This window comes from Chelonoidis abingdonii, chromosome 2 (genome assembly GCF_003597395.2).
Source record: "Chelonoidis abingdonii isolate Lonesome George chromosome 2, CheloAbing_2.0, whole genome shotgun sequence".
Classification (NCBI taxonomy): Eukaryota; Metazoa; Chordata; order Testudines; family Testudinidae; genus Chelonoidis; species Chelonoidis abingdonii.
This window is the reverse complement of record NC_133770.1, coordinates 249,471,219-249,484,420: the sequence shown is the minus strand read 5'-3', so window position 1 is coordinate 249,484,420 and position 13,202 is coordinate 249,471,219. Positions and strand designations below refer to the sequence as shown.

Below are 13,202 nucleotides of genomic sequence, written 5' to 3'. Positions count from 1 at the left end.
CCACTGTTTTTTAAATTCCAGTTACTTTATGGCGGCTTAAATAGTTGAGCCTGTCCCTTTAAGATAGATGCAACTCTTCTTTTGGGTGGCAAATTTCTTTCCAAATGATCCCCTATAGTGTCAGGTGAAAGCTAAGATCATTATCCTGCAAATATGTACTTAACTTTAGAAACACTGAAGCCAAAGGGAATACTTAATATATGCATAAGTACTTGCAGAACCAGGGCCTGTGTTTGTGGATTCTTTCTTCTCTTTTGGTTTTTACTGTAAGCACTTTCAGTTTTACTTTGTTACAAGAAAAAATACAAATGAAATACTGTTAATTAGAGGGCCTGACATAATTTTCTCCCATTGGTCATCCCCCAGTATCACATGTCCAGGAAATCTTTAAAAATAAGCCCGTGGGGGGATTATGATATACTGCTGGTTGGTTTCTTGGTAAAAATTAGGGTTTTTTCCCCCCTCTGAGGATCATTATCTAGTAAATCCCCACAGAATGTGTGATCAGTTCTTAGGAACCTGGAAACTTGTCTCCAGTGAAAAATTTGAAGATTATATGAAAGAATTAGGTAAGAAATAATGTTTTCTTAATGAATAATTTTGTGATGCTTTTTCTTTTCAGATAAACTGTAATGGGTCTGGAGTTTACCCAAGTAACTTAAAAACAAACAAACAAAAACGTGTACTGATTTTCAGAGGCTACCAGTTAATTGTACTCAAGGGTGTTCTTATTTCTTGATACTGCATTGCCTAGAGTATGTAGTCTGTGTAAGGATCAGATACATACAGGTGCTATCTTGTAGAGTGCGCAGGTATACAACATAGTTACTTAATTAGCTCTCATCAATATCACTGTTCAGTCTGAAAATGACAATATGCCACTTATAGTCTTAAATCCCCACACTGGATGGGGTGGGGAAGAGGTAAAAAGGCATTGTAGAGATCCCTCATTGTATTTCAATAACTCCATATCTAATGTTCTTAGCTTACAAGTAAAAATAAAATTCCTTGGTATCAAACTCAAGTTAAGTTCTGAGAGTTAAGGTGGATTTTTTGTGTGTGTGTTTTGTATATGATCAGCAGTGATGAGGGTCAGACTAGGCTTTCTGTGGCCGCTGTACAACTCTGCTGTATTCAGTGGGTTCCTAGAGGTGAAAAATGACGAACTTGTGAACCCATCTTGTGTAAACAGGACTGCATGAAGTCTAGCTCCCTGATTCATGTTTGTTCTGCTTCTGTTGGGTAAATAGAGTCAAAAGAAATAATAACTTCTTTTTGTCACTAATGTAAGCAGCAATGACTAAATCTACAGGCCACATATCTACTGAGTAAAAATATGCTTTCCTGTGGGTGCTCTTCGGACTACAAAGACTCCTTGAAAGATATGACTTACTAGGTAACTAACACGCTCTACAGTAAATTCCATGCTCCATTGATGAACCTGTACTCAAATCAGTTGCACAGGTGTCACTGAGACAACCTATCCAGTGGCTTATATAGGGAGTCATAAATGAAGTCTAACACATGTAAATAGGTGAGATGGAAAGGGGCAAGACTTCAGACTGGCTTGCATAATAATCCTGCTATTTAGCTAGACTTGTAGACACAAAACAAAAAAGCATGTATGGCCTACAACTAAAGGTAAAATGGCAGCTGCCATGATGTAGTAACATTCAATAATAATGAATCATGGGCTCTTGTATAGTAACTTTCATTGGTAGATCTTAAAGTGCTTTACAAAGGACATCAGTATCATTATTCCCATTTTATATATGAGAAACTGAGGCACAAGTGGTTAAGTGACTTGCCCAGGGTCACCCAGCAGCCCACTAGAAGAGCTGGGAAAAGAACCCAGGTCTCCTGACTCCTGATCTAGTGCTAAATCCACTAGAAAACACTGCCTCTGATAACTGTGCCTCTCTGATTCTCTCCTCTAGCTGCTCCTTCAGTGTTTGGTTTGACATGGGAGATGGGGAAACCTCTTGACTCCCCAAAATGTGTGGATTCCTCACATCTTTAATAAAGATACCTGGAAATATTTTATCAAAAGAAAAATTTCTTTCTGAAGTAAGAGATGATCAGCTAAGGATCCTTTAAGCCTGCTGACTATCTGGTGGGTGGGGGGGAAATGCACATCTATACTTATGTTGCCTTTTCGAGGGGACAGGGTGTTATCTGTGCATGTCCTCCTAATTGTCCCACTCTCTGTTTCCAGGCCATCTTTTGTTGCCAGACAGCTCCTTCATTGCCAGACAGAACTCCTGTCTTTCCTTTGTTTTCAGATCAGAGTGAAATCTTAGATGGTATTTTGTGTGTCTTCTTCAGGAGTGGGCTTTGCCATGAGGAAACTGGGCAGCCTGGCAAAGCCTACTGTGATCATCAGTGCGGATGAGGATATGCTAACAATCAAAACAGAGAGCCCTGTTAAAAATACAGAGATCTCCTTCAAGCTGGGCCAAGAATTTGAGGAAACCACAACAGATAACAGGAAAACTAAAGTAAGGAGTTGGGGTGGGGAGAGTGCTTAGTGCTACTAATCAGCTTGTGATGTGTGGATTTTCTTACACTCTTTTGGGCAGAGGGAGGTGTTGTGTATTTGGTTGTCATGGTTTTTGTTCCTGTGGCAACTGAGTTAGATTATAAGGGGATAGCCCAGCCAGCTTCTGCCAGTTAGGTGAGCTCCGTGTCTGTACATAAATGGTAGCTTTGTTAGCTGTCTGCTCTCTGGCCTCAAGTGATTTTTTCCTAAACTGGCTGCCCCCAAGGATATAACAGGAGGGGATAGGATAATCTATTTGAAAGCTCTGTAGTCTGAAAACCATCAGATACAGCTATACCATGGATCTGGAATTTTGATTAGGTCACAGTTGAGAACATGGTATGGTACACAGGGGGTAAACAGCCCCTTAAATTTGCAAGGTGCTGGCAAAATCGCTCAGCTTGCTGCTATGTCTTTCCAGAGTGTTGTTACCTTGGACAATGGCTCAATGATTCATGTGCAGAAATGGGATGACAAAGAGACCACAATAAAGAGAGAGGTGGTGGATGGGAAGATGGTCGTGGTAAGTGACAGTTCCTGCTATCTGATCAATGAACACTGGCCTTGTTAATCTCTTTATTTTGGATAACGTGGATCAGTGTTTTCATTAACAAGTGAAAACCCTTCATGTTTTATCTTCCAAGTACTGCTTAAAAACCATTGCTGTGCAATAACGTCTTCTAAACTGAAATTTTGAGACCAGTGGATTACTAATGTAATTCAATGCTAAGTGTGGTGCTCTTTACCTTCAGGTGCATGCTAGACTTGCAGAACAGCTTTGTTGAGACATTTCTATTTTTGTCTTGCTATTGTAATTTCACTGAACTCCTCTTTATCCTTCTAGGAATGTACCATGAAGTATGCCATCTGCACTAGAGTCTATGAGAGAGCATGAAGTAACTATCTGCAGTTAACTGCAACTTGCTGCTGGGAACTGGCTCAGTTCCATGAGATAAAGGCTACTGTTTTCCTTCTGTTTGTAAAAGTTTTGAATAGTCACGTGCCTGCAATGTACCATACTTCAGCTTAGTTGCTACTTGTTTGAACTGGGGCTAGTGAATAAAATATTTCCAGACTAATGACCTATAGTATTTGTGTGGTGGTCACGCCTGATCCCTCAGAAAGATATGCTTATACTTCAATCAGGCCACAGTCTGGGCCCCTCCCATCAAAGTGTCCTAGAGCCCAGGGCAGCCTGAGCCCAAATGTCTATACTGCAATTACACAGTGCCTTAGCCTCAACCCACATCAGTTGGCATAGGCCACCCACAAGTATCTCATTGGGGAAAAGATATATCTGAAGTGGCCTACTTGACTTTGATTAGGGCAGCAGCGCCCCAAAAAGCCAAACCATAGGCACAAGATTGGCTTCTCTCCATTCTGCGGGGTTAACAAAAAGAAATGAGGGTAATCTAATTGAGGGACAGACCCAAAAATGTATGAATGTTAAGGTCAGAGGAATATGGTAGAGGGAACACCAAGTGGGATCACCCCATGGCTTCAAGAAGAATGCTAGAAGTGAGAGGTCTAGAATGCCCCCATGGAACTCTGCCCAGGTGGGAGAAGGAAGGGGTAGGCAACCTATGGCACAGGTGCCAAAGGCAGCACATGAGCTGATTTTCAGTGGCACTCACACTGCCCAGGTCCTGGCCACCAGTCTGGGGGGGCTCTGTATTTTAATTTAATTTTAAATGAAGCTTCTTAAATGTTTTAAAAATCTTATTTACTTTGCATACAACAATAGTTTAGTTACATATTATAGACTTATAGAAAAAGACCTTCCAAAAATATTAAAATGTATTACTGTCATGCAAAACTTTAAATTAGAGTGAATAAATGAAGACTTGGCACAGCACTTCTGAAAGGTTGCTGACCCCTGGAATATAGTCACAGAACTTCCTGGGGAGGTCTTAGAAATGAACAAATTTCCTAAACCATTATTAAAAAATCACTTATCCTCTTTTCTGGATCTTTGTTACTGATGTCTCCCTCTCCTGAGATGGACACTCAGAGATGAGCACAATGCTCAAGATGAGGATGCTAACTATTTTATACAGGCCTGGTCTACACTACGCCGTTAAATCGATTTAACGCTGTTAAAATCGATTTAACGCTGCACCCGTCCACACTACAGTGCTCTTTAAATAGATTTAAAGGGCTCTTTAAATCGATTTCTGTACTCCCCAACGAGAGGAGTAACACTAAAATCGATATTACTATATCGGAATAGTGTTAGTGTGGATGGAAATCGACGTTATTGGCCTCCGGGAGGTATCCCACAGTGCACCAGTGTGACCGCTCTGGACAGCAATCAGAACTCAGAGGCACTTGCCAGGTAAACAGGAAAAGCACGCCGATTTGAATTCAATATCCGTGTGGCCAGCGTCTGAGCTCTGATCAGCACAGGTGACACAGCAGAGGCTCGATCAGCACAGGGTAACAAGCTAGTCTCCTGAGAATGCGACAAAGAGGCACCAGCAGCTACGACAAGAGTACCGGATATATTCGTTATAGGCATGGGAAGATTCATCTAACAATCCGCTTGAAAAGAGAATGAAAAAATATTGAAAAACGATTCAAGAGGCTAGATGGGAAAAGGCCACAGCAAGGAGACTCAGTGCAGTACAGCAGTGAGAATTAACAGAGCTCAGTAAGAAGCAACAGAAAACCAAAGAGGCAAACAGAAGTATAAAACGGGTCAGGGCGGCAAAAACATGCCGTCTCTAGTCGCTGACGCAGGCAATCGTTAGGTGGCTGTGCCACACTACCCTACCTTGTCGTTGATTCCGAGGTGGTGTTATAATCTCACCATTGGTAGGATTCAGCAAGAGGGGGAGGAGAACGGCTAGGAGGTATGGGAGACGAACCCTGGCATGCGCGCAACACGACCTTAGTCTCCAAACAGCATCAGGGAGCTTTGTGAACCAGATCTGATGCCTCCCAGCCACAGCCAAAAGTGAATAGCCATGAACAACCTCTGGAGCTGTAACGCTTTGTAAATAGAGAACTGGTAAATGCAAGCTTGTTAATGATTGATTTGCCCCAGGGCTTGGAAGCTCGCACCAGTAGTACAGGAAAAATTTAACATTCTGACCGGAGCGGAAATCTCAAAGAAATCTCCATGAATTTTTCCTGAGGTACCCCAAAACCTTTGGCAGAATTTTTCTGGGCAAGGACCTTAGTTCGCCGTCCACCATGTAGACATCTTACCAAAGCATGCAGACCAAGTATGAGTATCATTTGCATGACAAAGCACAGCTGCGTATGGCCGTCTGGTGATTTGCATTTCTAAGCAACATCATTTGTATCCGGCTCTGTTGCCTCAGGAGAGTGAATCGTGTAAATCTCGTAACTGTGGAATAAAGGGACGAGAGATGGCCATTTCCTACTGGCTTTGCTTAGATAATATCGCTCCTTCATGTAGAAAGCGGGGAGGGAGAAAGATACGCACTGAGGCTTTGGCCACAGGAACTTCCCCAGCTACGAGCTAACTCAGCCCGCGGTGGAGGGGGAGTGATTGCAGTGATCTCCATAAGCAGCCATGCGTGGGAGGGTAAAGCAATTCCTTGGACAGGGAAAGGGGGGGAGGTTGGCGTCTGCTGCTTGCCTGTTAACTGGAAAAAGGCATCATAGGCACTGTGTATATGAAGGCTGGAAGTCAAACATAAATGCCTTACCATGCCACATGAAGTGAATTATCGATCCTGAGCTGCGTCTGTGAGATCGAACACCGTAGAGCCACTAGGCACTCAAATTAAACGATGCAAAATGTGACCTGAGTGAATCACATGTGCCTATGTAAGTGAATTAGTGTGTTCCTGAAAAGTATAACGCATTGTTTCTGTAAAATGTATCTTTTTTAAATACTTCTCCGTTTGCCTCCCGCATACAGCTGCACAGTTGTCCGCCTCCCTACTACCAGCCCGGAAGGCCAGCCAGATAAGGCGGAGAAAAGAGGAGAATGATAAATACTCTGAAATCATGGCAATAACCCGCAAGAAATCACAAACGGAGGGAAGGCGTGCTAGCAAAGTACAGAAAAGAGATCCATGAACTGAGGAACAGTAAGACCAACGTGAAATGGAGACGCGAGAACGGTGGCGCAGCAAGATCAGGAGGTAGGCAGGAAGATGATAGCAGGCGGCGGTTATTGATGATTACTGTTGGAGCTGCTTTGCACTTGGGATTCAAGTATCGTTGCTTATGGCTCCGATTCGCGTCTGTGTACTCTCAGTTCGTCAAGTAAGCAGAGGCGTGTTTATTGCAAGAGATGCAACTTGCAGTCCGGCGCTCATGTTTAAATCCGCCCTCAGTATTCACAATCGTGTGCATACTTCCTCCCCCGATGTACTGGTTAGATGAGCGTGGGGGAAGCTTTCGCACCCGCCCACCCCCATGGATGAGGTCCTCCCAAAAGCTGGCATTCGTACATTTGAATATGTCCGGACGGCCTTCCTCCCTCCTATCCTCCTCCAAACACAGCGGGTCACCTGATATATCTCTACTCTCTGTAATATATTACATTTTAACAACAGACATGCAAGGGTGAGGTGTGGTTCTTACGAATGACTTTAATAAACGAATACACATATTTTGTTAAATGATATCGATTTATTCCTGAAGCAAGCTGAATCCAAAGGGGAGGTGGTGCTTACAGGGAAGAGTCAATGAACGGGTAGGTCGTTCGAAGGGGAAACAACACAGCATGTCACGTACTCTGCACCATGCATGAACACTCGTTTCGAAGGCTCTTGATGCGCACGCTTCCTGGTGTGCTCTTCTATACGCCCTGGTCCGGCTGCTTGTAATAGCGACAGGTGATTTGCCTCAGCTTCCCATCCGCATAAAGGTCTCCCCCTTCCTCACAGAGATTGTGGAGCACGCAGACAAATAGGACATTGGTTGGCTGAGGTCTGAGCGAGTAAGTAATGTGCGCCAGCGAGCTTTTAAACAGCCAAATGCACATTCTACCACTATCCTGCACTGGCTCAGCCTGTAGTTGAACAGCTCCTGACCACTGTCTAGGCTCCGTGTATGGCTTCATGAGCCATGGCATCAAGGTAGGCTGGGTCCCCTGGATAACAACAGGCAGTAACATCCCCACTGTTATTTCTGGTCTAGAAGTAATTCCCTTGCTGCAGCCATTTAAACAGAGTAGTGCTTCTGAGACACGAGCATTCAGAACCCTTCCTGCGCCCACGTGGATGTTGGTGAACGTCTTTCTCACCTTGTGATGCAGCACACATAAAAGTACCCCTTGGGTTATGTACTGGGTGCTCCTGGTCCGGGGCCAAGATAGGGATATGGTCCATCTATCGCCCCCCACAGTTAGGATCCATTGCAGACAACCATCACTATGACGCACGTCCCAGAGTCACAACCTTGTAGCAGCAGCTTGATTGCTTGGCTACATTGCAGTCAAAACAGTAGTCCCACTCCAAATTGATTCCGACTGACTGGTAGCAAGTTTCAGAGGCATTGCCACTCGCTCCACTGTGAGGGCTGCTCTCATCTGGTATTATGGCGTTCGAGGGCAAAGCAAGCTCAAAGTTCAAGAAAGTGCTCTTACGCATGCAAAAGTCGCAGCCACTGCGAATCGTCCACACCTGCAAAACTATGTGGTCCACCAGTCTGTGCTTGTTTCCGCGCCCTAAAATCGCGCGCAAATGTAGTAGCTGCCCCATTACCAGCAGTAGCTCCAAAACGCAGGGGCCCGTGGTTAGGGAGAATTCAGTGTCCATGTCCTCATCGCTCTCGTCGCCGCGCTGCCGTAGCTGCCGCCTCCTTGCCTGCCTTTGCAGTTCATGGTTCACCATAGACCGCACGAGAATGCGCGAGGTGTTTACAACGTCCACGATTGCGTTACTGATCTCAGCAGGGACTATGCTTGTTGTGCTATGGCGTTTGCTCAGTTCACCCAGGAAAAAAGGCGTGAAATGGTTGTCTGCTGCTTTCACAAAGGGAGGGGTGAGGCTGTACCCAGAACCACCTGCGACAATGATTTTTGCCCCATCAGGCACTGGGCTCTCAACCCAGAATTCCAAGGGGCGGGGGAGACTGTGGGAACTATGGGATAGCTACAGAATAGCTACCCACAGTGCACCGCTCCAGAAATCGACGCTAGCCTCGGACCATGGACACCACCGAATTAATGTGCTTAGTGTGGACGCGCACAATCGACTTTATAATATCTGTTTTATAAAATCGGTTTAAGCTAATTCGAATTTATCCCATAGTGTAGACGTAGCCAGAGTGGCATAAGAAGTCTTTCTGCCTTCAGTCCCATCTCAATACATTCTGGTTTCTAACCGCTGCACCCTTTCAGTGACACTTGTCTTTGAGTAATCGTTATTGACTGAGAATTCTGCAGTGTGTGTAAGTAGCTCAAATTGATTGGTACAGTAGCAGTTACCTGTCACTCGTCACCAATGATTTTTACCTGCATTTGTGCTGCTCATTAGCCTGCTCTCCAATTCCTCAAAAGCAAGGCAAACAATCTTCCTTAGTCACATCTAATCAATTTTTAAATTACTGGCAAATTGTCACATCTCTAAAACCCCCTGTTCAGGATAGTTAACAAACATATATAAGACTGGTCTTATGACCAGTGGAGCACCCCAGGGATGTGTACTACTTTACAACATTCAAAATTGCATAATCTTTCTCCTTTACCAGTTGCCAATTATTTGCCTCCCCCCTGAAACTAATTATTTTCCACCATAGTCTCTTGAGAGAGACTTACAAAAAATCCTTTTTCAAAAGACAACCGTCTGTCTTCATCTATTTTAGCTGGCATGCAATGCTACTGGGAAGATAATTTACCATTTCAAAACAAGTTCTGGCTTGTTCCTTTTACTTTCACCTCTGGCTTTTAGAGCTCTGCCTTTAGTTATTATTCCGGTGCTCACCTTGCCAGATGCTGAAGTAAGGGTTGTTGGCCTGTAACTTCCTAGATGGCCCCAGTGCCTCTCAATTTAGGTACAACACTGGTCTCCTACTATAGGAATGGACTGTGTGTCATCTTTTATTAGAGACAAGGTGGGTGAGGTAATTTTTACTGGACTAACTTCTGCTGGTGAAAGAGACACGCTTTTGAGTTTCCAGTATGTAACAGTTCCATTGGTGCATTCTAGACCTCTAACAGGGATGGAGCAATAACACAAGAGTTGGAGAAAATCTCATTCCACACCCCTTTCTGATACAGAGAAAGTGCATGATATGGGAGTATTACTTAGCCATCAGCAGTAGCTTGAGTATTAAACAGATAATTATGATATTGCCTTTGGTGCTGTCTGGCCCATCTTCATCCCTAACTTTTTCCAGAAAGTTCTGCTCTGTCACTGAAGAGCACTCTATTTGCTTCCTGTTTCTGAGTGACAGAAACCTAGATTTCCCTTTCCTCTTAATACAGGATGTTGACTTTAGCAGAGCTTGATAAGATCCAGTAGTGCAAGTAGAATTCATTTCTTACCGGTACGCTGCACCAGCTAATGCTGGGGCTGTAGGAGGCATGACTCCTGACGTGACCCCAGTCTAGGGTTCTGTCCTGTCCTCTTCCCTCCCCATGATCCATCCCATGTTACTTGCAGGGAAAAGCACTCCCAGTGGGTGGACATGGCACAGCTGCTGTGTGGGCTGCTAAGAGAAGAGGGCTTGCTCTCTGGAACAATAGCCAGTTCAGTCATATCTGCTTTGGGAACTGCCAGCAGAAGAGCTCCAAACTAGCTCCCTCTGACAGCAAAGAATTTTTTTTTCAAACCTGCTGGCAACCAAGCCCCATGCCGGTAGCTCCTCTGGTGCGGCTGTACAGCCCGCAGCCTTGCCCCCAGCCCTTCCACGCGGCTGCGTCTCCTGAGTCCTGTCCAGGGTCAGTAGAACAGCCCCGCCAGAGGACAGAGCCGGGAGGGGCGGCTGGGACGGTACAGCCGTGCAGGAGGAGCTGCCGGTGTGGGGTTCTGCTCCTTTCACCGCTGCACTTCCTGGGAGAGCCTTGAACCACAGGGCTCTCCCAGGAACCGTTGTGGTGACAGGAGCACTGGCAGTCCCACACCAGCAGCTCCTCCAGCGCACCTGTACCATCCCAGCCCTGTCCTCTGGCAGGGCTGCTGTACAAACCCTGGATAGGAGACACAGGCGTGCAGCTGTGTGGAAGGGCTGGGGGCAGTACAGCCACGCTGGAGGAGCTTCTGGCATAGGGCTGCCTGGTGGCCTGACGTTCTGCTACTCCTGTCCCTTTCCATATGCCATACTAGCTAAAAATAGCTTACTTGTATGGCGGACCAGACTGGACCGCCCTACTTATACCACTGATAAAATCCAACATAACTCCCCCTTTTACTTTGTCCTTGAAATATATCATGGTGATTATAGCTAAAGAGTCCCTACAGCTGGCCCCATCATCAGGTGCCGTACCTGTGGGAGTTATTTACAACAAGTGCAAGATACAGCAGCCTGCAGGCTGCTCAAACCTGTGCTACGGACCAGGCCAGTGCCTGATGGCCCCAGGATCAACACAATGTGAAGGTAAGTTAGTCACCTTTCCTTCCAGCCCTTCTCTGGATGTACACCAAGTACAGCTTTGCCACTTCAGAGAAGCAAAGGACAGACTCAGCACCTTCTCTCTGAAGGCAGACACATTTCCAGTCCCCTATCAAAATAATAATGTCTCACCCAGTTCTTTCATGTATTCCTCAAAGTTTTCACTGGAGACGAGTTTCCAAGTTCCCAGGAAGAGCTCAGGAGTTGTGGGAGTTTGCTGGGCATTGACAAGAACAGCTGCTGCTACCATGGAGAAAAAAGAAGGCATGAGACATGTAAATCCTGACAGCTTCTCTTTAAAAATGGCTTGAATATTTAATACTCAAGGCCGACTAGTGACAGATAGTGTAGGGATAAAACAGTGTAAGGAATCAGATTCCAGTCATCAGCACTTTTATTTCCTTAGCCACAATACTGAAAGCAGAGCTAATCACAGTAAATGCCCTACGATTTTGTAGTCTCAAACTCTATCACCCATCAAAAATATAAATCTTGTGCTAGAGGTCACATTTAAAAGTGGGGACCAAAATGAGCGAGATAAAAATTTACCTAATCTAAGTAACAATGACATTGGCAGCTAGAGATCCTCCCAAGAAATCAGCCAATTGTTTTTTTTAACCATAACTTACTTATTTGGAAATAAAGCTCGACAGCTGTCTGTCCTTTCAACAACACAGAAAGCAAACACGCTAAAATTCAGTCAGGAATCCCATTTCTCTGCAGCCTTGTCAGCAACTTGTACGGTGGCAGTGCTGCAATCTGACGGACATCTACCAGTCCCATAATTATTGTATCCAGGGGCGGCTCCAGGCACTAGCGCAGCAAGCGAGTGCCTGGGGCAGCAAGCCAGGGGTGAGCAGGGGGTGCCGTGCCAGTCGCCGTGAGGGCACCAGTCAGGCAGACTTTGGCGGTGTTTCTGTGGGAGGTCTGCCAGTCCCGTAGCTTCAGCGGCAATTTGGCGGCGGGTACGCTGAAGGTGCGTGTCTGGCAGATCACCCATAGAGCCACCGCTGAAGGCTGCCTGACTGCCATGCTTAGGGCAGCAAAAACCATAGAGCCACCCCTGATTGTATCCATGGAATACTGTGCGGCAGCTTGGCTCTTCAGTCATCATTGTGGCAAGCCGGACTCAAGTATCAACTATGGCCTTCGTATCAACTAGTGCAACCCAGACCACTCACATCTCCACCCTTCCGCCCCTATACCCCATTGCTGCCCCAGCAATTAGGTGTGAGGGCAGAGCCAGGGCTGCATTGTTGCGCAGAGTCAACCACCAAGACAGCTTACATCACAATTTCATCTCAAAGCCACATCCAAAATGCCAGAAAATGTGACCACTTTTTTGAAGCCATTGAGCTTCCCAGACAGTACCTCGGGAAAAACTTTCTAAGGCATGGCAGCAACAGGAGGCTCAGGACTATATTTTGCATTGATGTAGCATTTCTTGACAGACAGACAACTCACATCTGCAGCCTCTAATGTCTCTGCATATGCTCTTGCACGCCCTCTAGGCAACCATATGAGCCAAAAGATCCTTCTTTGTGACAACAGGATATGTTGGGGTCATGGGCAGTTTAACTTATATCTTTACTGTTAAGCTACTTGAGCTCCCCATCCTGCCCCCCTGGAGCTCCAGAACAAATAGCATGCCATCTGATGATGCACTGCTCTCTTTATCATCTTGATAGTAGATGGATGTGCTTGACATCTCTAGATAATGCTGCTGTAATACAGTGGCTACATCACTTAACCAACCTCTAGTTCATTGTTTGTGCTGCCAGAAGCCATATGCCAAATGTAACAGTGGATCTAGTTTCTACCATCCCATCCAATTTACAAAGTTTAAACTGTTTTTGAATTAAATCAATTCCTTTGCTCCTGCCTCACCCAAACTTGGTGTGTGTCTGAGAGAGAGAGAGAGAGGAGCACTAATGGGCCTATGCAAAGCTTCTGGTAGTGTCTGGTTTAAATCTTCATTTTCTGGCTTTCTTTTCCAACTGTTATGTTTTTAATCAAACACTTATTTCAAGAGCCTCGTTTCTGTATGTGTAATATTACTGACATACAGATGCTCCAGAGATGCTTCTAGACTTTGCAAAAGTGGACATACATTTTCCCCTCTTAC

The 13,202-nt window shown here is 45.3% G+C and overlaps 1 protein-coding gene across 1 annotated transcript; it reads left to right on the top strand.

Moving 5' to 3' along the window:
- The first annotated feature begins 496 nt into the window (after positions 1-496).
- Positions 497-3,534, top strand: LOC116828750 (myelin P2 protein-like). The gene is made up of 4 exons (XM_032787177.2): positions 497-569; positions 2,326-2,498; positions 2,961-3,062; positions 3,384-3,534. The coding sequence occupies exons 1-4, from the start codon at positions 497-499 to the stop codon at positions 3,432-3,434; spliced, it is 399 nt and encodes a 132-aa protein (XP_032643068.1). The 3' UTR covers positions 3,435-3,534.
- The last annotated feature ends 9,668 nt before the right edge of the window (positions 3,535-13,202 follow it).

Bases quoted from the DNA above. Each gene is read 5' to 3' on its own strand.
- LOC116828750 (XM_032787177.2), top strand. From the start codon at position 497: ATGTGTGATCAGTTCTTAGGAACCTGGAAACTTGTCTCCAGTGAAAAA. The intron at 2,499-2,960 runs GTAAGGAGTTGG...ATGTCTTTCCAG, and splicing joins CAGATAACAGGAAAACTAAA to AGTGTTGTTACCTTGGACAA. The intron at 3,063-3,383 runs GTAAGTGACAGT...TTATCCTTCTAG, and splicing joins TGGATGGGAAGATGGTCGTG to GAATGTACCATGAAGTATGC.